Genomic DNA, 26,677 nt, shown 5'->3' with positions numbered 1-26,677 from the left:
ATCGCTATTTAAAGCAACATATTAACAATGTTATGTCGCGACAGTAAGGATCTGATGGCGAAATTGTAACTTGTGCTAATGTTGTTGGTGTAATCTTAGCTAATGTTGGCTAACTTGCTCCTAACCTTATTTAGCTCTTGCTGGTTGGTGAATTTGGCTGTCAAGGACACTAATTGCTGACAAAATGAGCTCCTCGCGGGAGATTAAGCGTGAGTATGAAACATTAGTGTTGGATAACTTCTGCAAAACGTCTAGCTACGATGACTTTAGTTGTGGATAACTCCGTACAATGGATGTATGTTGTATTGTTTTGATGAGACGACGTCTCACTGCCTCGTCTTCTCTCCTCTGGTGTTGTAGAGTTAGAGAAAGCCAAGATCAAAGCCCAGAACAACAGTAACATTAAAGAAGAAGCCAACCTGTGCAATCAGCTGGGGGAGTTGCTGTCCAGAAATGGTATGTTGGTAACATGGGCAATTATCATTGGCTAACCCCCATCCACAAGCAGGGGTTAAAGTTAACTCGATTTACTAGCCGATGGCTGGCAAAATTAAAATTAAAAAAATCTGCCAGGTAATTTTTTTTCATTTACCGGTTGGCTGGTAAGCCAAAAAGTTAGTTTTAAAGGAGTAGTAAAGGGAAAAATCATGTTTAGCCCTGTTTTAAGGTTAATTATGATCATATACAATGGTTCAGATCAAAACGTTGACACAACTCGATTCCCGGCTCCTCCACATGTCGAAGTGTCCTTGAGCAAGACTCTGATCCCCAAATTGCTCCCAATTCGCCTTATTCACCTCAGATCAGTCTGACGTAATTGGGGGTGCGGATGCGGAAGTGCCCGTTGACTTCAATGTTAAAAGTTCAGTGTAAAAACCACTTCAAGAGCCAAAATAGTCAAAATAACTGAATCACGTTTGGAAATACATGGAGGTGAATGAGCCATAGTGAGCCGTCAGCTGCATTCACTCCCATGTATTTCCAAACGCGAAAACAACGGCAGTGAAAAACAATCAGAGTCTGGTAATGTTGAGTTTGTGTGTGTGTGAATGTGTGATTGAGAGGTCATTGTAAAGTGCTTTGTCCGTTAAGGTAGAAAGGCGCTGTATAAGTGCAGTCCATCTACTCTTCCACTGTGTAAGTACATTAAATCACTTGTCTATCTCAGGTGACTACGGGGCTGCCATCCAAGAGCACCGTCAGGAGCTGGCTCTTTCTGAGGTGCTGAACGATGTGATTGGACGAGCTGTGGCCAATCGTAAGATTGGAGAGTGCTACGCGGAGATGGGCAACATCAAGGCTGCTTTGAAGGTGAGTGAATGGGTCTGTCCCAATTCAAGGGTTGCATCCTACCTAGGTCGCAGCCTACGCGGTCTACGTAGGTCGCGTCCTTCAGGCCAGGGAGGCCGGATGTAAACGTTTTGTGAAATGGGACGGTCTAGCCTACGGAGGATTCCCAACTCGTCATTTTGTTGCCTAGGCAGCCCCAAGCGCGTGCCAAGCGCACCGCGTGCCGGTAGCGCGACCTGTCCTGAGGTAACATAGCGCGACCTGTCCTGTTGTTATGGAAACCCCACAGAAAATGCCTATCTAAATCGTCTATCTAAACTCGTAGATACAGGCGTAATTTGGATGAAGTTTCCACATATTGGGATTCTATGGTGGTACTATCAGGCATTACATTTTATTAAAACGTAATAATATTAACATCAAAGAGGTTTAAAAACGTTTTAAAATCCGAGCAATGGTGACTTGTACAGGAATTCATCCGGACCAAAACGCATTCTGGGAGGGAGGCCGCGAGGGCAGGCCGCGAAGGATCCATCAATTGTGTCCTTCAAATTCGTCAAAAGTAGGCCGCATTTGTGGTCTGCATTCGGAGGACTCTTCGTAAGCTGAATTAATTGGGACAGCACTTGTCGCCCCGCTGTGACGTAGCAGCCTTCAAATCCGGCCTAGGTAGGATGCAACCCTTGAATTGGGACAGACCCAATGGCTTCAGTCAGTCTTTCTGTCTGTGTCTGGACGTGAAACGGGTTGGGATTTCAACCGCTGCAGCAGACAGAGGTTACCACTTGATGTCACTACACGAGTTGATGGATAGTCAATAGATGGTAGGGCTGACAACCATGTGACCAGAGGACAAGGGACAGGAATTAATGTAAAAATGAATGAGTCAATAAATGAATAAGGCTGATTCTGTGGTGTGTGGGGGTTGTGTTTGTTTCGTCTCTACAGCACCAGGGGTGTCATCTGGACTTGGCCCGCTCTGTTAGAGATCACGCAGAGGAGCAGAGGGCCTTGGCCACCATTGGCCGAACCTTCCTCTTCCAATTTGAGTCTGACCAATCAAAAGACAGCTTGAAGCAGGCGGAGGAAGCATTCAAGAAGAGCCTGGCTATTGTAGACGAGCGTCTGGAAGGTGTGTGTGTGTGTGTGTGTGTGTGTGTGTGTGTGTGTGTGTGTGTGTGTGTGTGTGTGTGTGTGTGTGTGTGTGTGTGTGTGTGTGTGTGTATTTAGTTCTACTATAAAGTAAAAATTATACAACAGGTAGATAGAAAAGTGCGAAGGGTCTGGAAATTGTTGTATCAAACCTGCCCTATATTAGATAAACGGTTTCAAGGGTGAATGGGATTGTGGCCAGGCTGATCTACGGAGAGGAACAGAATATCAGCTCACGTGATCAGGATGGCGACGCCAGGCTAACTATGTACCACCAGTTTTATATAAGTATGTACCCACCGCCAGGCACGGTGACATCTCGGGAGCTGAGCGAGATGCGGGCACGTCTCTTCCTCAACCTGGGGCTGGTGTGCGACCACCTGGGGGAGCCCAAGCGATGCAGTGACTTCATCCGTCGCAGCGTTTTCATCGCAGAGTAAGAACATCACCTGAACCTGACCCACACTCTCCTCCTAACCACGGTTATAATAGTTTTGCTTTTTTCATTAGTTTTTATTTTTATATCGTTTTAACTTTTTGTTTTCAATTTCAGTTTAGTTTTGATTAGTTTTAAAGCAGGTTTGCTAGTTTAGTTAGGTTTTTTTTTTCTTCTGCGCTAGCCTCGTGAGACCATCCTTTCTCAACGTTGTTTCACTGCGTGTGAAACAAACCATCTGGCGCACGTCAGGTTACTTCTGCGCAGAGGCACAGCAAAAAAAAAAAAGGATAGATTTCATATCCACCCAAAACACTAGGCTTATGTAAAAAAAGACTAAAACTAAGGACATTATCTCAATAATTGTAGTTTATTTTAGTGAGTTTTGTAAACACACTACAGTTTTAGTTAGTTATCGTTTTTTTGTCAAGTCTAGTTTTTATTTTTATTTCAGCTTACTAAAATGTTTTTTCACACCTTCACACCTGCAAAACAGAATTTAAGCCCGTTAATTCCCATGACTTTCCATGTTTTCCCATTCATTTCCATTGGGGAAGTTTGTGAATATTGAAGAGAAAGAGGAATAATCGCACACTGGATTACAGCTCCCAATACTTTATTCGAGCAACGTTTCGACCACCAGGTCTTCTTCAGGCAAAATGACTTAAAATGACAGGTCGCCAGGTAGCCTATATATAGGCGGTGAGCCAGTGACATCACACTGACATCATTGTCAATTAAGTAAGCCTATGGTGCATATCGGCCATCACATTAATGTAGTAGAAAGTGCAATTAAAAGTACAAACACATGATCACATAATAATAAAGACATAATAGAACAATCTAATAGAACAATTTATCCTGCACCTGGCCTAAAGAGAGGTTGGATGTGCACACAGCTACTCGACCTTACTAAGTTTGTGAATATTCCCAGAATTTTGCAACCCTAAATGAGTTTGTGATTGTTCTGTGGTTCGTGCATAGGAAGAACCAGCTGCTGGAAGACCTCTACCGGGCCAACTTTAACCTGGGAAACATCTACTTCCGTCACGGGCAGCATTCCAACGCTGTGCGCTGTCTGGAGCAGGCCAAGGAGTGCGCCCGCAAGATGAAGGACAAGTTCAGTGAGAGCGAGTGCTTCCACTGCATAGGCAAGGTAAGAACTAACACACTTTACACCTCTTTCTCTCTCTCTCTCTCTCTCTCTCTCTCTCTCTCTCTCTCTCTCTCTTTCCTATCTCTCTTTCGCTCTTAGCTCTCTCTCTCTCTCTCCCCCTTTCTCTCTCCCTCTATTGTATCTGTGTCTGTACCTGTTTGTTCACGTGTGTGTGTGTGTGTCCAGGTGCAGCTGTCTCTGGGGGACTTCGTGGCAGCGAGGCGTTCCCTGAAGAGGGCCTTCACGCTCGGCTCCCAGCAGCCAATAGACAGAGAGGCCGTCAAGAAAGCTTTCAAATATGGTGAGACCGAGAGAGAGGAGTAGAGCATTGGACAGATGGAGAAAGATGGAGGTGGAGCTATAGAGAGATGGAGAGAGAGAGAAAGACTGAGTTAGTGATATTAAAGGACCATACCGGTCTAAATATGATTTGATCTCCTCAAACTAGTCACCCAATGTATATCACATTACTGCAATCCATTTTCTGAAGCAAAGCTTCACGTTAAAAGATATTTGCATTTTTGCTGTTTTTATTTCAAAAGTTCAACGTGATGGCTTCAAAACCTATTTTTAAATTGCTGACAAACTCGCCCCGGTTAGTTTCAAATAATTTTCAGTAGTTATTATTTTCGTTTTAACCCTCTTTGGGTACCCTATGCCAGCGGTCTGTCTTCTTCCTGTTTACATGGTAGCCGTTGCTAGGGACGCCTGTAGAGAATCTAGCGTACTGTAGGTGGATTAGAGAATAGCGCAGGAGTCAACGGATTCAAACGAAAATAATATAAAATGGAAACTACAGAAAATTATTTGAAACTAACCGGGGCGAGTTTGTCAGCGCAATGGGGGAACAATTTAAAAATATATTTTAAAGCCATCACATTCAACTTTTGAAATGCAAGTAAAATGCACATATCTTTTAACGTGAGCTTTGCTTCGGAAAATGGATTGCGGTAATGTGATATACATTGAGTGACTAGTTTAAGGAGATCAAATCATATTTAGACCGGTATGGTCCTTTAACCAGGCTTTGAAAAGAAGCTAACATTGAAAGCATCCAATAAATGATCACAAAATATGCGCATATTCTGTTCATGGTTGCCGTAGCGATCCGAGGCTGTCAGCTTGAGGAGGCGGGGGAGGCGCTGGGGGAGGGCCGGACTACCCAGGAGGCTGTGGGTCTGGCCGAGCAGCTGGGAGAGGGCCAGACTACCCAGGAGGCCGTGGGGCTGGCCGAGCAGCTGGGAGACCTGTACTGTAAGGTGGGCTGCTACCGCAAAGCCCTTGATGCATACCGGGCACAGGTGAGAGACACTCACAAGCACACCCTCAAATCTCAAACACACACACACACAGCCTCACACCTCAAACACGCACACAACACACACACACAATCACACCCATGCATGCGTCTAGCCCTGACCATCTCACTTCCTGTTTGGTACCCTGTTAATGTTTTCAATGCATAACTCCCCCCTGCCCCCAGCCCCCCCCCCACCAAATGTACTGGATATGCTGGGTTTAATACACTGCAGGACCCTTCTTCCTGCCGGTGACCGTGTGTGTGTGTGTGTGTGTGTGTGTGTGTGAGCGTGTGTGCGTGCGTGTGTGCGCTTGTGCGTGCGTCTATGTGTGTGCCTGTCTGTCTATGTGTGTGCATGTCTGTCTGTGTGTGTGTCTGTCTCTGTGTGTGCGTACACGTGTCTGTATGTCCGTGTGCGTGTCTGTCTCTGTGTGCGTGTCTGTGTGTGCGTGCACGTGTCTGTGTGTGCGTGCACGTGTGTGCGTGTGCGTGTCTGTCTGTGTGTGCGTGTCTGTCTCTGTGTGCGCGTGCACGTGTCTGTGTGTGTGTGCACGTGCGTAGCTGTCCGGTGCCGAGGCGCTGGGGAAGCCGGCCAGGGAGCTGGCTGTCATCCACGTGTCCCTGGCCGCCACACACACCGACCTGCGACAGCACTCCCAGGCCCTGGAGCACTACAGGCTGGAGCTGGGCCTCCGGCAGGGCAACCCCACCGAGGTACACCAACCCTGGGCTCGCTCCGGCCGGGAGCCCCCTGGGGTGACTGGGGCTTTCGGACGGGGCTGGACAGGCTGTTCTCTTCTTGCTTTCTTATAACTATGTTACATAAAGACAGAATGTGTATTCTCCGTTCTGAGAAGATTAGGCTTAGTCGTGTTGCACAAAGCTATGTCAGTTTTCATTTATGTTAAAGGGCAATGCTCGTTTTTGACAACCTGGACCTTATTTACGACATATTATAAGAAGTTTGACTCACCGAGATCACTTTGGTGTAGTTCGGAGGCCTGTAGAAGAAATTTAAAATCCAGCGCGAGCCAGTATATCCATGTAATGACGGTGATCGGGGCACCGAGAATGCAGTTTCTCAAAATCTATTTTCGGCCGCTAAACGGTTGTTTTCGTCAATCAGATTGGATGAATCGACAGTTGAGATTCCTCAACGCGAGGCATTGTAGTGGTTTTTCAAATACGGGGTCTTTAGCCTCTGTAATATGATCTTTACACGCCTTTCCCCACTTGCTCCAGCACGCATGCGCACAGGCCAGCGCGCAGACTGGCTATTCTCCCTCACATTCTCTGCGCTACAATCGGATTGTTGCTGACGAATGACGACGACAATATTCTCGGCACCAACAACGATCGTAGCGCAGAGAATGTGAGGGAGAATAGCCCGTCTGCGCGCTGGCCTGTGCGCATGCGTGCTGGAGCAAGTGGGGAAAGGCGTGTAAATATCATATTACAGAGGCTAAAGACCCCGTATTTGAAAACCACAACAATGGCTCGCGTTGAGGAATCTCAACTGTCGATTCATCCAATCTGATTGATGAAAACAACCGTTTAGCGGCCGAAAATAGATTTTGAGAAACTGCATTCTCGGTGCCCCGGTCACCGTCATTACATGGATATACTGGCTCGCGCTGGATTTTAAATTTCTTCTACAGGCCTCCGAACTACACAAAAGTGATCGCGGTGAGTCAAACTTCTTATAATATGTCGTAAATAAGGTCCAGGTTGTCAAAAACGAGCATTGCCCTTCAAATGCAAGTTTTTTGTGTGTGTGCGTGCGTGCGTGCGTGCGTGTGTGTGTGTGTGTGTCTGTCTTTCTCTCAGGAGTGTAAGACGTGGCTGAACATTGCGGGATCCCAGGAGGACAGTGGCCATGCTCTGGAGGACATAGACTCCAGCTACGCTACGGCCCTGAGCTGTGCCCAGAGAGCTGGTCTGACTAGACTACAGGTGAGATATCACACAGAGAGAGCTGGTCTAGACTAGACTACAGGTGAGGTACAACGCAGAGAGCTGGCCAGACTTAGTCTCGCGATGCCAGGCTCTGGAGATCTCCGCCTCTGAAAGTCGGGAGACATCCCCATCGAAAGTTTTCGCTAGAACAACGCCAAAAAACAACGCTACCAACCACACCGGCACCACCCGGCACCACTGCCTACCTGTACATCTCCAATAGGGTGTACATCTCCAGTAGGGTGTACATTTCCAATAGGGTGTACATCTCCAATAGGGACACCGGAAATGGTGTCCTCCAAACAAACTGGAGTGGAGAATCAAAACAAAACATTCACCACCCCGTTAGGAAGGACCACCCTAAAGAATTAGGATTGGTTCTGCAATGCAGGGTTTTTTTCAATCTCTCAAATTGTTTCCACCCACTTTTAGCGAAGAAATCTTGACGAATGTCTTCAGTCTCTAGTCGAGCGCAGCGTTCAGAGACTGACCTGTGAGTCTAGGCCAGACTAGACTACAGGTGAGCTATTAGAGGATGGTAAACTGTAGCCGGGTTCACTGTCCATACACCTCTATCTTGTCCCGTGTCATACCTAACGTCTTAACCCCCCCAGAAGCGCGTGTTGAGGGCGTGGCTGGCGGCCCAGAGGCGGGGCGGCTCGTCACAGGATGATGACACGGAGGCGCGCCTGCAGGAGCTGTGCGGTGCCGACGGCGGCAGCGCGGACGGGAGTGAGGGAGAGGAGGAGGAGGAGGAGGAGAACAGTGAGCCTCTGGAAGACAGCGATATCCCTCTGTCAGACTCGGGTGAGGAAACCAACCCCCCCTCCTCCATCCCCGGCGAGGTTTGGCCCCTGCAGGGACCGGTAGCTCACAGGCAGAATCAGGGGGCTCCACAGTAGCTATCGCCCGCATACCGACCGTCCGGTTTTGTTAGTCATTAGATGATTTGCACGGCTTCTGCTCAATGTTTCTCACCCGTCATGAATTGTTTAGGTTCTAGGAGGCTGAATGATAAGACTTTAGTTTGAGTGTGTCTGTCTCCTCAGACGATGATCTGGAGGAGTACGATAAGATGGTGACTGGGAGAAGGAGAGCCGGCAGGGTGAGTATGGTACCAGTACTGGTCTGTGGCTCAGTGCTTGTGGGCAGCACGGTGGCTCAGTGGTTAGCACTGTCGCCTCACAGCAAGAAGGTCCTGGGTTCGAATCCCGGTCGTTCCAGGTCCTTTCTGTGTGGAGTTTGCATGTTCTCCCCGTGCCTGCGTGGGTTCCCTCCGGGTACTCCGGCTTCCCCCACCATCATAAAGACATGCAACGTATGATGTGAATGAATGTTGGTGGTGGTCGGAGGGGCCTAGGCGCTGATTGGCAGCCACGCTTCTGTCAGTCTGCCCCAGGGCAGCTGTGGCTACAGATGTAGCTTATCACCACCGGGATGACTGTGTCTGAATGAATACTCTGTAAAGCGCTCTGGGTATCATGAAGGGCGCTATATAAATCCAGCTTGATTGATTGGTCCTGCAGGGCTCTGTTCTAGACCGGAGCTTCTGGGACCCTCTGTGTGCTCACTGCTCTCTCTGCTTCTCATCCTCTCTTTGGGACTCATCCTCTCTCTGGGACTCATCCTCTCTCTGGTTCTGAGCCTCTCTCTGGTTCTGAGCCTCTCTGTGGTTCTGAGCCTCTCTGTGGTTCTGAGCCTCTCTGTGGTTCTGAGTAGGGCTGGTTATCATTTCAAAAATTACGATACCGATACCCTTAAATTGATACCGATACCAATTGAATACTTCAATGGATACTTTGAATTTAGTTTTTGCATTTTTTCCATTCCATAACCATGATGTGAATGGAAGCATTCCGTTGTGTAAAATGCCATCAATCCTCCCACATTCAAATAATTTTTACAAGAATACATTTTGAAAGTGTTTAAAAGAGTATCAAACTGCATTTATTACAATATAAGTACTGACAGTGACTACACATTTTTGAGTCATCCGTGACCTTGCAGCTAATGTGAACGGTGTGTCAAGGCTGCTGCTGGGGGTGGCAACATCAGCAGTAGCAGTTGTGGTAGTAGGCCTAGGGGGGTCTTAACATTAAGCATAACATTAGTTAATAACGTTAGCCTGAACACATTTCGCTGCTACAGAAGTTAAAACTACCACTAAGTAACCAATGCACTAAGCAATGCATTACAGTTGGGTTGCTAATGCTAGCTAGCTAGCTAGATAATGGGGGAAATCCACGTTTTTATGCATTTCAACAACTCGCAGTTGCAGTCGATTTCACCAGACGGATTGTAGCTGTCTGCCGTAATGGGCCAATCACGTGTCGCATTAAATTGAAGAACGCTTCATGTGATTGGACCATATTACAACGTCTTTTTATCCTAGATCTCAATACAAAAAGGATGGAATGAAGTACTGGTTTGACTGAAGATGTTTCGATGCTACTTGGTATCGGTTTGTTTCCATCCAGTACAAGGTATCGAGTACCGATACCCAGCCCTAGTTCTGAGCCTCTCTCTGGTTCTGAGCCTCTCTCTGGTTCTGAGCCTCTCTCTGGTTCTGAGCCTCTCTCTGGTTCTGAGCCTCTCTCTGGGACTGAGCCCCTCTCTGGTTCTGAGCCTCTCTCTGGTTCTGAGCCTCTCTGGTTCCGAGCCTCTCTCTGGTTCTGAGCCTCTCTCTGGTTCTGAGCCTCTCTGGTTCTGAGCCTCTCTCTGGTTCTGAGCCTCTCTCTGGTTCTGAGCCTCTCTCTGGTTCTGAGCCTCTCTGGTTCTGAGCCTCTCTCTGGTTCTGAGCCTCTCTCTGGTTCCGAGCCTCTCTCTCTGGTTCTGAGCCTCTCTCTGGTTCTGAGCCTCTCTCTGGTTCTGAGCCTCTCTCTGGTTCCGAGCCTCTCTCTGGTTCTGAGCCTCTCTCTGGTTCTGAGCCTCTCTCTGGTTCCGAGCCTCTCTCTCTGGTTCTGAGCCTCTCTCTGGGACTGAGCCTCTCTCTGGGACTGAGCCTCTCTCTCTGGTTCTGAGCCTCTCTCTGGTTCCGAGCCTCTCTCTCTGGTTCTGAGCCTCTCTCTGGTTCCGAGCCTCTCTCTCTGGTTCTGAGCCTCTCTCGTCTGTCTCCCTGTCCTCAGTGGAACAAGAGGAACGAGAAGGGGGAGACGTCCCTGCACAGGGCCTGCATCGACGGCAACCTGAAGCAGGTCCAGTACCTGGTGGAGCAGGTGATACTTCTGACCTCTCTCTCTCGCTAATTTCTCTCTACCTCTCTCTCTCTCTCTTTCTATCTCTCCTTTCTCTCTCCCTCCCTGTCTCTTTATTCCACAGATATGAAGTCTCTTTCTCTCTCTCTCTCAGGGTCATCCTATTAACCCCATGGACTACTGTGGTCTCTCTCTCAGGGTCATCCTATTAACCCCATGGACTACTGTGGTCTCTCTCTCAGGGTCATCCTATTAACCCCATGGACTACTGTGGTCTCTCTCTCAGGGTCATCCTATTAACCCCATGGACTACTGTGGTCTCTCTCTCAGGGTCATCCTATTAACCCCATGGACTACTGTGGTCTCTCTCTCAGGGTCATCCTATTAACCCCATGGACTACTGTGGCTGGACACCTCTCCATGAAGCCTGCAACCACGGGCACCATGGTAACACACACACACACACACACACACACACACACACACACACGGCTTCACTCAGCCTCACTCTCTAACACAATTTTCTTGTTGAGCTTGAGTGTTGGACTTTTGTGTACCATTTAGTTGACTATCTCTCTCCCTCCTCTCATTCACCCCCCCGCCTCCCTCTGTCTCTCCCTCTGTCTCTTTCTCGGTCTCTGTCTCTCTCTCTCTTGCCATCTTTGTCTGTCTCTCTCTCTCGCCTCTCTCCCGCCCCTCTCTCCAGAGATCGTGGCGTTGCTGCTGGAGCGGGGAGCTAGCGTGAGTCACCCCGGGGGTCCTCTGTGTGAGGGCGTGACGCCGCTGCACGACGCCCTGACCTGCGGACACTTCCTGGTGGCCAGACTGCTGGTGGAGAGAGGCGCCTCTGTCACCGTACGCAACTCCAAGGTGTGTGTGTGCCTGTGTGTGTGTGTGCACATCCATGGTGTGCACGTGCATGTTTAGCATCTGGGCACTTGTTTGTGTTTTCTACAGGCTTCCATCGGTGTGTGTGTGTGTGTGTGTGTATGTGTGTGCGCGCGCGCGCGCGTGTGTGCGCCCATTGTTCAGGTTTGTGTGTGTGTGTGTGTGTCCGTCCGTCCGTCCGTCTGTGTGTGTGTCTCATCATCCCCTCCCCCCTTCCCCCTCAGGGTGAGACCCCCCTGGACAGCCTGCATCACTGGCAGAGGATCTACAGCCGAGAGCTGGACCAGGAGACCAGGCAGGAGGCCAGCCTCACTGAGAGGCTGCTGAGGAGGGCCCTGGCTGGGGGAGGTGAGGAGGGCTGAGGAGGGCCCTGGCTGGGGGAGGTGAGGAGGGCTGAGGAGGGCCCTGTCTGGGGGAGGTGAGGAGGGCTGAGGAGGGCCCTGGCTGGGGGAGGTGAGGAGGGCCCTGGCTGGGGGAGGTGAGGAGGGCCCTGGCTGGGGGAGGTGAGGAGGGCTGAGGAGGGCCCTGGCTGGGGGAGGAGAGGAGGGCTGAGGAGGGCCCTGGCTGGGGGAGGTGAGGAGGGCCCTGGCTGGGGGAGGTGAGGAGGGCTGAGGAGGGCCCTGGCTGGGGGAGGAGAGGAGGGCTGAGGAGGGCCCTGGCTGGGGGAGGTGAGGAGGGCCCTGGCTGGGGGAGGTGAGGAGGGCTGAGGAGGGCCCTGGCTGGGGGAGGAGAGGAGGGCTGAGGAGGGCCCTGGCTGGGGGAGGTGAGGAGGGCCCTGGCTGGGGGAGGTGAGGAGGGCTGAGGAGGGCCCTGGCTGGGGGAGGAGAGGAGGGCTGAGGAGGGCCCTGGCTGGGGGAGGAGAGGAGGGCCCTGGCTGGGGGAGGAGAGGAGGGCCCTGGCTGGGGGAGGAGAGGAGGGCCCTGTCTGGGGGAGGAGAGGCTTGGCTCCAGGGGACACCAAGGGAGAACTCAGTTCAGTTTAGTTCAGTTCAGTTTAGTTCAGTTCAGTGTGTCTGGATAGTTGTCTAAGCCCACTGTTCTACTGCTGAACCTTTTTGGGAGTGTAGATAAGCATCGTATGGGATATTTAATCTAGGGCTAGTCATCACACACACACACACATAGTCATCCCACACACACACACACACACACAAACACACACACACACATACAGTAGACAAAGCCTAGTATGTGATTGTTTTAAAGGACCTTCAATTTATATTTTTAACTGTACTCTTTTTAATCTAGGATAGGAATTTAACCTGAAAACTGTTCCACTGTGTAACAAGTTGAAAATCGCTCTGCTGTGTAACAGTGTAAAAGTCCTCTCCTCATCCCCTTCTGTCCTGTCCTCATCCATTCGTCTCCTCCCCAGTGCTAGCGGCTCCAGTGCCAGCCCAACCCTTCCACGGCCTGCAAGACAGCCAGCTGTTTGACGCAGAGAACTCGGAGCCGCTGGCACCGAGCTCTGGGGGGCGCCAGTCATCCAGCCAGCGCCCTCCCAGGGCCAGGAGCTCCCCGGGGCGCGAAGCTGCAGTACCGCCCAGCCCCACACGGAGGCGCTCCAATGCTTCAGCACGCCGCCACAGGGGGACTGAGGCCTCGGTGCTCTACGGGGTAAGGAGGCTGGAGGGCACCAGAGGAGTGTGGTAGTAGGAGGGCAGGGGTTGAACATCAGTGGGTAGCTAGGCCTCTTTGGTTCAACCTGGGTGGGCCTCTTTCTCAGTGTCACTGTGCTTATTAGGCTGTTGAATATTGCCCATCATTAAGTCTCAGCTTAAAATGCACTTGTTTTCACTGGCTTTTGAGGCCTGATAGCCTACATCCCCTGTCCTGTTTTGTGTCCTGTCCTTTTATTGTTCTGTGATGATGTGCACTTTATTCTGTTTTTTGTTTTAGTTTATTTTATATATTGTACAGCACTTTGGTGCAACCTTTGGTGACCTTGACCTTGACCTTGACCATCACGGGTACAGTTCTGCTGTGGTCTTACAGTGCCGATCACAATGGCTAAGACGGGGACAGAGTTGGGGACAGTGAGGGGAGACAGAGACAGAGACAGACAGTCAAAGAGAGACAAGAGAGAGAGACCGACCGCCCCAAGTCATCAGGCACTGGCATTCAGGAAATCCCCCCCATGTTTTGTTCCTCACCCTTCCTCTCTCCCTCAGGATGACAGCAGCTCCTCTGACCACAGTGACCTGGACCGCACCCTCAGCCCCCTCCGGCCCGTTCGTCCAAGACTACAAATCCCAGCGGACCCCGGTCAACAGGACGCCTCAACCAACCAGGACGTCGCTTGCGCCGCGCCCGACGGCCGAGAGGTGGCGGAGATGGCGGCGCCGCCCCCCTCTGTCTTCGCCAGGGAAGAGTACCACAGCGCCATCCGCAGCCTGGGCAGTGCCAAGACCCGCCTCATCTCCCAAGGTCACCTATCACAGCCCCAGTTCAGCAGCACGCCGGCCAATAGCAGGTCGGCGCTGGTTCCCGAGGAGGAGTACCTGGCAGATGATTGGCTAGAGGATGACCTTGGGGACGTTCAGCCCAAGAAGAGGAGGAGAGTAGGGGCAGAGCAGGAATGGAGGAGGGCGGAGCCTAGTGCGACGTCGGCGTCGGCGGGGAGGAGCCAGCACAGGCCGTCGGCAGTGAACGACGGGGCTAGCAGGGGTGTGTAGCTAGCGACCACCACACACACACACACACACACAGGCTCGGCTGTAGCACCCACATGAACCGAGAAGCCGCAATAACAGACCTCCCTTTTAGATTCAAGATTCAAGAGGGGGTCAGAGGGGGGACACGAGCCTCGTTGACGAGGCTGATGGATGTGGGGAAGAGGCTGTTTTTGTGGCGTGAGGTCTTGGCCTGGTCCCTCTCTTGAGGCCTGGACCTGTATTTATCAAGCGTCTCAGAGGAGGAGTGCTGATCTAGGATCAGAGCCCCACCTCTCCATATGATTTCATTCAAACGGGACAACAGATCCTAGATCAGCACTTCTACTCTGAGATGCTTGATAAATACCTTCCCTGGTCGTTTTTCCTCCACAGTGTCCTGGGCTCAGTAGATGCTACTCTTACTAGAAAAATCATTTCTTCAAAAAACGTTCTTAACTCTCCCCTTCTTCCTTCCTTCTCTCTCTCTCTACTCGTCTCTCTCTCTCCCTCTCTACCCGACCCTCTCTCGCACGCGCGCCCCCTTTCTACCCGTCTCTCCATCTCTCCCTCTCTCTCTCTCTACCCGTCTCTCCATCTCTCAAGATGTCTATTCAGTCCTTTTATGGCTGTTTGGGTGTAGGGTGTTGTGTGTGTGTGTGTAGTGTGTGTACTGTGTGTGCGTTTGTGTTGCTGTCTCTGCGTGAGAAGTGAGCGAGAGGGCTGGAGGTGTTGGTGGTGGCTGGAGGTGTTAGCATTGTTCCCCTTCTCAGAAACTGCGGCCTCTCCTAACAGAGTCAGCCCTGGTCAGCAGAACTAGAGGGAACGTGGTGACACACCACCGCTGACGGGGCTGGACCCTTAGCTTTTCTCCAAGTAGCACTGTGCTACCATGCTGAAAGATTTAGTAGCACACAACATTTTTTAGTAGCACAATGGAAATTCAGCAATTTTCATAAAGGGGACATTTTCAAACAAATAAAGTGCTTATTTAGCCTAATCCTAACCAGGGGTGAAAGTAGGATTAAGTTATTGCAGGTACTACTACTCCAACCTTCAAGTCCCACCCCCCCCCAGACAGTCCCACCCCTAGACATGAAGAGACACAAATTACATTTTTTATTTCCTGTTTGGGGTAGAAATTAGACACACAACATAATTTATAGTTTATAAAGAGAATATATAGCGAGAATATATAGAATATAATAGTCCCTGCCTTCTCTCTCTCACCCTCAACTGTTTTAAATAAGAAGAAATTACAAAATGACTAAAACTAGATTAGGCTACTTAATTCAGTGTAACTGTAAAATTGTGTCCAGCTTCAAGGCATGCTGCATTGTTCCAGCTGCCAGCTAACATTAACCTACATACAAATAATAAGAAGCCATTGTCTATCTTGTCTGCCAGACAAGGTTCATCATATAAACATAGCCTACTGTTGTGTTCTGATACAGTATCATCCATCCCATTGACAGATGGATGGCCTAGTTCATGTCCCTTCTCTGGTCTGTCAGTAGCCATCCTGTTCCTTCTGCTAGTTCTGCTTCCTCCCTCTGGTCCTCAACTTGCTCTGAAATTCTCCTACTTTTAACAACAGTATCACCAGCTTCTGCATCTCTCTCTTTTCTCTTAAACATTAGATCAATTTTTCTTTGCATTTTGCCTTTTCATAACATTCAACAAGCATGTGACGTTTTTAATGTTCCCCCCTTCTTTCCCTCAGAGGGTTAACGGCTGGCACGCTACCCAGCGCCTAGGCAACCAACGTCCAATCACACACCCTTCCGAGGATGTGTTTGCGGAAGCATCGAGCACTCGACTGAGCTCGCACGACTGTGTCATTCATGATTTAGGTTGTTGATCGTGAAACATCACAACTTATTACTTGTTTTTTATTTTTTATTTATTTTGTTTTGTTTTGTGCAAAAGCGACCGCTCACTGCTGTCTGCCAAAATCCACAGCACTCGAGTCTACAATGCAGACTGCCGTGCAACATAGTACGACAAGCGAATGCGGTGGATCATAGGCAAACATGTACTGCATAGTGTGCAGTGTCACTGTCTCACATAGGCTAATAATAATAATCTCTCCCTCTCTTTTTCTTCCCATCTCTCTCTCTACCCGTCTCTCCCTCTCTTTCTCTCCACTCTCCCTCTCTCTTTCCCTCCGTCTCTCTCTCTCTCACCCCCCTCTCTTTCTCTCCCTGTCTCTCTCTACCCATCTCGCCCTCCCTTTCTCTCTACCTCTCTCATTCTCTCTCTCTCTCTCATTCTCTCTCGGTCCTGCAGTTCCGTCCTCCTCCAGCGGGGGTGTCTCTCTGAGGAAGGGCTCGTCCAGGCCGCGGCAGGTGAAGATGACTCAGCTGTCTGGCATGGTCATGCTGGGGAGGAGGGAGGTCAGCCGGTCACAGAGCCCCACCCTCAGCGACGACCTCCGACCCGACACGCCCCCGACACACCCCACTCAGGTGAGAGAGAACCCTAGATCCTAGCTCCTTATCCCTCTAGATCCTAGCTCCTTATCCCTCTAGATCCTAGCTCCTTATCACTCTAGATCCTAGCTCCTTATCCCTCTAGGTCCTAGCTCCTTATCCCTCTAGATCCTAGCTCCTTATCCCTCTAGGTCCTAGCTCCTTATCCCTCTAGGTCCTAGCTCCTTATCCCTCTGGGTCCTAGCTCCTTATCCCTCTAGGTCCTAGCTCCTTATCCCTCTAGGTCCTAGCTCCTTATCCCTCTAGATCAGGGGTCGGCAACCTTTACTATCAAAAGAGCAGTTTTTGGCCAAAAAATGAATACAAAATCTGACTGGAGCCGCAAAACATATTTGAGCTTAAAACGAAGGTAATGTTTCCCCTTAGATTTATTTTCAGGCGTGGTGGTATATGCACCCAGGGGGGACACATAAAGGGGGACAGGGGTGTCTGGGGGTCCAAGGGGGAAATTTTGAGCACCAAACACTGCATTCTGGTGAATTTCTATGCAGTCTGCTGCTATCTAACCTGACGCGCCCGATAGTTTGCTTCACATAGTCATCTGGGAAATCTCCTTTGGTATTGTTTGGAAAAGGGCAGACACTTTCAAAATGTCTTGGCAGGTGATGACCCGCCCCTCACTGTCGTCACACTTAAACCCACCCTGCCTGTATTTCAAATTCCTCACAACCAACGTTGATTCGCCAGATCGTTTTCTGATCTGGCACAAACAGATCTTTATGGAGAGTATCCAGACTGATTTGCGAAAGAAACAGAATGTGAGCTCACAAAATCAGGATGGTCTCACGAGGCTAGCTGCTATCTAGCTAGTTAGCTAACTTGAATGCCAACATGACCATTTATTTTAGTAATAAATAAATGCATTTAATAGTAATATATTGATTTAGTTATTAATTTCCATACAATGACCGCGTTTCCTAATAAAGAACCTTTTTAAGGAACCCTTCTTAAGCAACCATTTGTATGGGAGTTAAGAAGTACTTTGGAGTTAAGTGTTTCTTACAGTAACTTGTTCGGGAAACCCGGCCAATGTTTGTCAAAGCCAGTGAGCCACTGTGTCACGTACAGTATAAGTGTCTCTTGGTCGGTCAGTACAGTCAACACCGAAATATAAAAAGATAAAACAAAGACTGTTCATGGTTTACGAAGTCCTCAAGTGTGTGTGTGTGTGTGTGTGTTTTAGGTCCAAGCCCAATCATTGTCTGCCACTGTGCCGATGCCTGCACCAATCAGGATGAGGGTCAGAGTTCAAGACAATGTATTTCTTATCCCAGTTCCACACAGGTTGGTGCGTGTGTGTGTGTGTGTGTGTGCGTGTGCGTGTGTGTGTCTACTTGTGCATACGTGTGTGTGCATGCCTATATTTGTGTCAGCATACTGTGTGTGTGTGTGTGCGCGTGTGTGTGCGCGCGCGTGCGTAAGTGTGTAACCCCCCCTCCGTGTGTCCAGCGAGGCAGACTCGTGCTCGGTCTCCTGGCTGTGTGAGCAGGCGGCCCAGCGGTACTACCAGGCCTGCGGGCTGCTGCCACGCCTCTCCCTGCAGAAAGAGGGCGCTCTGCTCTCCCCCCACGACCTGCTGCTGGCCGTGCTGCACACCAACGAGGAGGTGAGGGGAGGGGTACAAGGAGGGAGGGTAGAATAAGGGTAAAGGCTAGTTCCCATAAACGCAGAGGCCGTTTAGGGTTAATTTAGGGTTGGGTTAAGGTTACGGTTAGGTTTTGGTTTAGGGTTGGATTAAGGCTAGGTTTAGGGTTGGGTTAGGTTTAGGGTTTAAGTTAGGTTCAGAGTTAGGGTTAGGGTTAAAGGAATAGTAAAGGGAAATAGCATGTCTAGCCCTGTTTTAAGGTTACTTATGATCATATACAACGGTTCAGATCAAAAAGTTGACAAAACTAGCACTTTTGAGAAAGTTGATAATTGCTCTACCACCGTTTAGGTCATACAATGGATGTGGTTGGGCACCTTGAAAAATCATTCAAAAACATGTTAAACTCTTGATTTCAAAGACAAGAAGTTCACAGAGGGGGTAATTGCTGTCCGTTGGTGTTCTGACATCAAATTCGCCGCAAAGTATGAATCCTGTAGGGTTTTATTGATCATTTTATGAAATCCATTGACTTGTATTGACGCGACCGTTGTAGATGTGTAGATAAATCCGCACAGACGTTTACACACGTATGTGCTGCGACTAAATAGTTCTATGCTAAATATTTAAAAAAGCCTTTCCAGATGAACTAGAATCTTACTTTATGGCGAATTACAGTATATATTAGAACGCCAACTAACACCTCGGTGAGTTTCTTGTCTTTGAAATTGAGAGTTTAACATGTTTTTTGAATGATTTTTCACGGTGCCCACCCACTTCCATTGTATGACCAAAACGGTGGTAGAGCAATTATCAGACTTTCTCAAAAGTGCTAGTTTTGTCAACGTTTTGATCTGAACCATTGTATATGATCATAAGTAACCTTAAAACAGGGCTAAACATGTTTTTTCCCTTTACTACTCCTTTAAGGCTTAGGGTTGGAGTTAGGGTGTGACCGGTCTCTGCGATTATGGGAACTAGCCACTACCATAGAATAAGAAGGCATGACTGTACGTTAATTATGATATTATGGTTATTTGCAGGTCATGGGGGATGATGATGATGATGATACTATGGTTAATTGCGGGCCTTGATTTTTGTTGTTGTTATTGTTTTTGTTGATGTCGATGGCCATGCTGTGGCATATTGCAGGTCCTGGCTGAGGTGATCTCCTGGGACCTCCCACCTCTGCCTGAACGCTACAGGAAGGCCTGTCAGAGCCTGGCAGTGGGTGAGGAACACACACACACACACGTATACACACATTCCTGCGCGCACACACACACACACACACAGATCACTGAAACCCTGGTGAAGAATTCTGGTGTCCTAAGAAGTCTATCATTAATCTGTGTGTGTGTGTGCGTGTGCATGCACATGTGTGTATGAGTGTGTGTGTGTGTGTGTGCGTTCGTGTGCATGTGTGTGTGTGTGTGTGCATGCGTACGTGTATGTGCGTGTGTGTGTGTGTGTGCGTGCGTGTGTGTGTGACCCTGCAGAGGAGGACCGGCGTGTCTCCCGTCTGTGTGAGCTGCAGGACGGCGCTCCCTCGGTGGCGGTGTGCGGCCTGGGTTTAGCCCCGCCCTCTCTCGCCCCCCTCCTCCGCTCCCTCAAGCTCCAGGCCGGCCTCGCCGAGCTCCGCCTCTCCAGCAACCGTCTCCGCGACGACCTCCTCCCCGAGCTGGTCGCCGCAGCCGTCACCATGCCCCGCCTCCGCATCCTGGACCTGTCCGCCAATCAGATCACAGCGGAGGGGCTGAAGAAGGTGGCGGGGGCCTTAGAAGGGAGGACCCAACCTGCGTTTCCGGTAACGGCCCTGCATGGCTAACTTAGATTTGTTTCTGTCGCCAGTGAAAAACATTGTGTCAATTTTTGTTTATTTTAAGTCTATTTTTATGTGAAGCACTCGGTACATGTACATTTATCTGTTGTAAAGCACTTTGAGTTGCATTTATTTGTATGAAAGGTGCTATACAAATATAGTTTATTATTATTATTATTGTTATTATTATTGTAATTATTATTATTATTAGTCTTGATATTTCTGTACCAGTGGAGAGCCATGGACAGTATTAGTAGAAATGTCCCAGTCTGACCTTGCTGGGGTAGTTGTGCACAAGACAAACCCCAGCCTATTACAGCTCAAGATGTCTATTCAGTCCTTTTATGGCTGTGTGTGTGTGTGTGTGTGTGTGTGTGTGTGTGTGTGTGTGTGTGTGTGTGTGTGTGTGTGTGTGTGTGTGTGTGTGTGTGTGTGTGTGTGTGTGTGTGTGTGTGTAGTGTGTAGTGTGTGTGTATAGTGTGTACTGTGTGTGTAGGGTGTAGTGTGTGTAGGGTGTACTGTGTGTACTGTGTGTACTGTGTGTGTGTACTGTGTGTGTGTGTAGTGTGTGTGTAGTGTGTGTGTAGGGTGGCCTGTGGCTAGTGTGGACAACCCCACCCAGTGTTGCTGTCTCTGCGTGAGAAGTGAGCGAGAGGGCTGGAGGTGTTGGTGGTGGCTGGAGGTGTTAGCGTCGTTCCCCTTCTCAGAAACAGCGGCCTCTCTTAACAGAGTCAGCCCACACCACCGCTGACAACATCCTGCCTGCCCTCGTTCCTTTAGAAATAGGAGCTTTGTACTGGATTAAAGACCTTCTCCTCCTCCTTTCTCCCTCTCCTTCACCACTTTTTCTTTTCCCCCCATGTTCCCGTTCTCCTTTCCCTTCCTCCTCTCTCTCTCTCCTTCCTCCTCTTCCTCCTCTCCCTCTCTCTCCTTCATCCTCTCTCTCTCTCTCCTTCCTCCTCTCCCTCTCTCTCCTTCCTCCTCTCCCTCTCTCTCCTTCCTCCTCTCTCTCTCTCCTTCCTCCTCTCCCTCTCTCTCTCCTTCCTTCTCTCTCCCTCTCCTTCCTCCTCTTCTCCCCTTCCCATCCTCCCCCCCCCGTAGTGTCTGGAGGAGCTGGACCTGAGTGTGAACCCCCTGGGAGACGGGGTGTCTCAGGCCCTGGCCAGTGTGCTGTCAGCCTGCCCCCTGCTGGCCCGGCTGTCCCTGCAGGCCTGCAGCCTCACCGCCCACTTCCTCCAGCAACACCGCCTCCTATTGGCTCACGCCCTCGCAGGTAAGCAGCAACACCGGCTCCTATTGGCTTACTCCCTCATAGGTAAGCAGCAACACCAGCTCCTATTGGCTCACGCCCTCGCAGGTAAACACGGCCTCCCGCTGGACTGAGCAGCCACCCGTAATGACTCTGGTGGCGGTTCATTCTCCGCCTTCAGATGTTCATGTTAACATATAGTGCTCCTATATTATGTACTTAACGGTAAAGTAAGCGCCCTTTGTGGTGATGCATGCGTGGTGGGGTGCCTGTGTCAGTTGAAGAGCGTGCGCGCTCGAGAAGGTACTATGCGTGTTGAGCGTGGAACGACAGAAAGTGGAGCCGAAATCAACCTGTTTATTGGAATTTAAACGTTGTGCTTATTGGAGTTAACAGTTCCCACATCATCCAAGAATGGCTTCTGCCAGGCTGACCTCAACTGTTAATTATCCAACTCTTGAGCTGAAGCGCTCTCTGTCTGATACACTGAGTAGTATCGCCGAGTAGTTACTAATCAACTTCAATAAGCATTAATGAAGATGAATAAATAAATAAAATAAAAATAAACAAAATGGATAAACATAATCCATCCATACCGGTATCTTATCTTCATACTGTATAGATTTGTATTTCTTCTTTTATTTTTAAATTGTGTATTGTAATTATCTGTAATGAGCACATCACGGAGCAATTTCGCTGTGATTGTACACTGTACGTTACATGTGACAAACAAAGATCTGAATTTAATTGAAACCTTTATTTATTGAGGGAAGACAATTGAGAGCAAGCTCTCTTTTTCAATGCCGGCCTGATTACAATGGAAAAAAACATAGCAACTAGGAACATGATACGACAAAACAACATAAAATCAAGTATGAAGTCATAAGATCCAGAATGAAAACAAGACAACACGTAACGAAACATGTACGGTCCACAGACAGTCAATGTTTCCACGATCGCTTTGTAAATGTAGGACCGTTGTCGTCATACAGGCACGGGCCACCTGAAGTCGGTGTGTCTGTCCCAGAATGTCCTGGGTTCCACGGGGTTCGAGCTGGTCCTGAGGACGCTGCCGCTGCACTGCCTCACACACCTCCAGCTGTCCGCCGTTCACCGAGGACCTGCCGACCTCCCGGCCCTGGAGCACCTCGCTACAGCCCTGTCCCGGGTACACACACACACACACACACACACACTCCTCCTGCTGTCCGCTGTACACCGTGGGTCTGCATTGGTCTGTGGCCTGCTGAGTAAGGACAGGCCTCTGATTGGTCCGTATTGTGTTCCACAGGATGACTGCTCCCTGACACATCTGAGCCTGGCTGGAAACGGACTGACAGACAGCAGTGTCGCCACTCTGGCCAGGTGTGTGTGTGTGTGTTGGGTGGGTGGGGGTGTGTTGTGGGTGTGTGTGTGTGTTGGGTGGGTGGGGGTGTGTTGTGGGTGTGTGCGTGTGTTGGGTGGGTGGGGGTGTGTTGTGGGTGTGTGCGTGTGTTGGGTGGGTGGGGGTGTGTTGTGGGTGTGTGTGTGTGTTTGGGGGGTGGGGGTGTGTTGTGGGTGTGTGCGTGTGTTGGGTGGGTGGGGGTGTGTTGTGGGTGTGTGCGTGTGTTGGGTGGGTGGGGGTGTGTTGTGGGTGTGTGCGTGTGTTGGGTGGGTGTGGGTGTGTGTGTGTGTGTGTGTTTGGGGGGTGGGGGTGTGTTGTGGGTGTGTGTGTGTGTTGGGTGGGTGGGGGTGTGTTGTGGGTGTGTGCGTGTGTTGGGTGGGTGGGGGTGTGTTGTGGGTGTGTGTGTGTGTGTTGGGTGGGTGGGGGTGTGTTGTGGGTGTGTGTGTGTGTGTTTGGGGGGTGGGGGTGTGTTGTGGGTGTGTGTGTGTGTTGGGGGGGTGGGGGTGTGTTGTGGGTGTGTGTGTGTGTGTGTTGGGTGGGTGGGGGTGTGTTGTGGGTGTGTGTGTGTGTGTGTGTTGGGTGGGGGTGTGTTGTGGGTGTGTGTGTGTGTTGGGTGGGTGGGGGTGTGTTGTGGGTGTGTGTGTGTGTTGGGTGTGTGTGTGTGTGTGTGTGTGTGTGTGTGTGTGTGTGTGTTGGGTGGGTGGGGGTGTGTTGTGGGTGTGTGCGTGTGTTGGGTGGGTGGGGGTGTGTAGTGGGTGTGTGCGTGTGTTGGGGGGGTGGGGGTGTGTTGTGGGTGTGTGTGTGTGTGTGTTGGGGGGGTGGGGGTGTGTTGTGGGTGTGTGCGTGTGTTGGGTGGGTGGGGGTGTGTTGTGGGTGTGTGCGTGTGTTGGGTGGGTGGGGGTGTGTAGTGGGTGTGTGCGTGTGTTGGGTGGGTGGGGGTGTGTTGTGGGTGTGTGTGTGTGTGTGTGTGTTTGGGGGGTGGGGGTGTGTTGTGGGTGTGTGTGTGTTGGGGGGGTGGGGGTGTGTTGTGGGTGTGTGCGTGTGTTGTCTGGTCCTGTCTCAATGTGTGTGAGAGCTTCCTGTGTCTTTCATGAAAAGCTCTCTCTTCCCTTCTTGGCAGGTCTCTCTCTCTCTCTTTCTCTCTGTCTTTCTCTCCGTCTTTCTACCCCTTCTTGGAACTTGCGACATTTTATTCGGAGAATATGTGCCACAGACTATTTTCCAATGGGCCTTTCTAACTCTGTGTCTGTCCGTCCGTCCGTCTGTCTGTCTGTCTCTGTCCAGGTGTCTTTCTGCGTGCCCCTCCCTGGTGTCTCTGGACCTATCAGGGAACCCAGCCGTGACTTCAGCGGGGCTTCACAGCCTCCTAGACGCCCGGCGACCTTTGACCCTCCTCAACCTCCAAGGTACAATGTGATGCAGGCCCTGTAGTCTTCCTCAACCCATCGCTGACCCTGGGCTTTCATGACACAAGACCATCTAATCTAACAAGATCTAATAATTCATCTGTGATTGTATTCACTTTCTCCTCTCTCTCTCCTCAATATCTCTCTCTCTCTCTCTCTCTTTCCCTCCTTTCTCTGTCTTTGCCCCCCTCCCCTCCAAGGCTGTCAGGTGTCCGGGCCCTGGGACAAGGCTGATCTGGACACTCTGTCTGAACTGGTCCAGGACCTGCGACTCTGCTCCCAGGGACTCAACAAGCTGGACCGCCAGGCCATACAGCAGGCCTGGGGTCAGCGGCACCACCACAGGGGCCACGTCCTCTCCCGGAACTCCAAGTGCATGCTCTCTGCTGCCCCCTCAGGGCTGGAGGGCTGAAGAGGAGCACTCTCAACGCTTCCACTCCACTCCCTCTTTCCTGCTGAGTCAGCCTTTCCGTGCTTACTGACACACGATAGGCCCGAGACAAGGCGGCTCAGCCCCTGTCAGTTTAAGGCCTCTCACCCACCCCCAGTTCCATTCCTATTGATATGTGGAAAATCTCGGAGGGACTTTTCTTTCTGCATTATGTAGGTATGACATTGGTGGTATGTGTTCCTGTCCGTTTGTGCATTTATATGTGTCATGTCACGCGTTTGTGTGTGCTTCAAAAAGGAAAACGATCAAAGTGAATCTGATACGATGTTCAATCTTTGTTTTCTACCACAAACCAGAACCTTTTTACCAAGCAGCCTCTCAGTGTGAGCTTCCTAGCTGGAGCTATCAGCTAGTAATAAAGTCAATCACCACTGTCACCCCTCCGTCTCTCTCCCTTGGCTAACACGAAACACACTGCTTTTATGTGGCATAGTGCATGTGTGTCTGTGTGTGTGTGTGTGTGCGCGTGCGTGCGTCTGTGTGCTTGCTAGTGTGTGTGTGTGTGGGGGGGGGGGCATGTGGGGCGGGTTTGGGGATATGGAATGAATCTAAGTCAATGCAATGTCCCCGAAGTGTGTGTGTGTGTGTGTGTGTGTGTGTGTGTGTGTGTGTGTGTGTGTGTGTGTGTGTGTATTTATGGTATGTGCTTGTGTGTGTGTGTATTTACGGTATGTGCTTGTGTGTGTATTTACGGTATGTGTTTGTGTGTGTGTTAAGGGAGGCGTGACCAGGATGCATGTGGTCGAATAGCTACAGTATCTCAAGTGAATTCTTTTAAGTGAGATGGAGACCATGATGAGAGGCTTGTCTGTCACACGCTCTGTGCTATTCTTCCCCCCAGAGTGAGTCAGTTGGTGTAAAGCAGCCACAGGAAACTGAGGAACAAACAAACGTCCCAGTTAGAGGGTGTTGATCTCACCCCCGGCTTCAGAGGAACTAGACTGCACACCACTCAGACACTGCATACTCATTAGATTAGATGGTATTTTTTGTGACTTTCTTGTGCAACAGCACTGTGAGGACTTGTGCAACAGGTGCAAGAGGCTAGTTACTGTACAAGTCTACTTTAGACCGTGGTTTTGGAACGTACTTCCAATGGTTAAAACAATCTCTTAGTAAAGATGACTAGCATACCTCTGTCAGACCCTGCTGTATGCAGTCTCTCTGGCATATTATTTATGTTCTCTGTTGCATGACAAGTCCTGAGCTCCACAAAGACCTGGATCCAGTATGTAGGTGGTTGGTAAAGGGGGAATACCAATATGTTCCCATTCCGGAGTTCTGATACTGCCCAGATATGACTTAAATCCAATTTGGATATTCCTGGATGTGTCCCATCATTCCTCAGAGCCAGTCCGGAGCTTCCTAGGGTCTGCTATGCAGGTGCACGCTGATTAGCTATGAACTTAGAGGCTTGTTCTTCAGGCGCAATGAGGGTCTCTGACTAGAATGTGTTCTGAAGCCCGGCTCTTCGTAGCTCCTGGATGTTCTGGAGTTCCACGGCCGTGTTTTTAACATGTCAGTCTAGACGGAATGAGCATCTCTCAGAACGAGAAACGGCGAGTGAAACCCAGTGGTCAGAAGCTGCATGTATCAGACTACACTGAATCATTTAGCTGCAAACGGACAGAAACATAACTGCATCTGCTTCACATTGCCAGGTAGTTTGGTATTTAGCATCATGCCCTGTAATAAGGTTATTAACAATCATATACAATGGTCCAAATACAGTATTGGTGCTCAGTCTTAGAGATAGTGCTAGAAACCCATCATATGCCCATACAGATCCATTGTGTACTTAGCCATGACGAGCAATGAGCACTAATATCTCAACAGTGCAAAGTCTGTCAAAAATGTTATATGGACTGTTGCATATGATCGTAAATAACCTTATAATAGGGCTTATGATGCTAAATACCAAACTAGTCCTTTAAAGTTTGCAGGTACCATTAGGGATTTTGCGTGACCATTTTCTAGGCCATAGAATGCTACTGTAGCAGCGGTGGGTAATTTACCCGAAAATCAACAAATTACACTTCAGACAAGAACTCTGGTAACATATTTTGAACTCTTCCAATGCACAATTCTATATCAAATGCTAAATATGAGGTTAAATTTAAAATAAAGCATCAATAAGAGACAATTACAAACATGTTGCGTGTGACCCTACCTCATATACAGCAACTCTAGCGCTGAAATCTGACATGAACTCCTTCGGAGACTCACCTGTGTACACCAGTATAGAGCCGATGAGGAGAATGACAGG

At 49.7% G+C, this 26,677-nt stretch overlaps 1 protein-coding gene across 1 annotated transcript; it reads left to right on the top strand.

The window, feature by feature from the left end:
* Nucleotides 1-159: 159 nt before the first annotated feature.
* On the top strand, nt 160-24,372 carry tonsl (tonsoku-like, DNA repair protein; the record flags this gene model as incomplete). The annotated part of the gene is made up of 28 exons (XM_084451034.1): nt 160-209; nt 361-456; nt 1,169-1,311; nt 2,239-2,422; nt 2,749-2,878; nt 3,863-4,034; nt 4,221-4,335; nt 5,139-5,335; nt 5,896-6,048; nt 7,162-7,287; nt 7,905-8,097; nt 8,340-8,395; nt 10,416-10,505; nt 10,859-10,931; nt 11,191-11,354; nt 11,597-11,720; nt 12,747-12,988; nt 13,543-14,038; nt 16,312-16,490; nt 17,698-17,798; nt 17,964-18,120; nt 19,252-19,330; nt 19,599-19,906; nt 21,023-21,194; nt 22,163-22,338; nt 22,462-22,535; nt 23,839-23,960; nt 24,161-24,372. Exons 1-28 carry the CDS (start codon nt 185-187, stop codon nt 24,370-24,372), a joined length of 4,359 nt encoding a protein of 1,452 aa, XP_084307160.1. The 5' UTR covers nt 160-184.
* Nucleotides 24,373-26,677: the final 2,305 nt, after the last annotated feature.

Source organism: Borostomias antarcticus, assembly GCF_949987555.1.
Source record: "Borostomias antarcticus genome assembly, chromosome: 16".
Taxonomy (NCBI): Eukaryota; Metazoa; Chordata; class Actinopteri; order Stomiiformes; family Stomiidae; genus Borostomias; species Borostomias antarcticus.
Note: the sequence above shows the minus strand (reverse complement) of the source record. Positions and strands in the feature narration are given on the sequence as shown.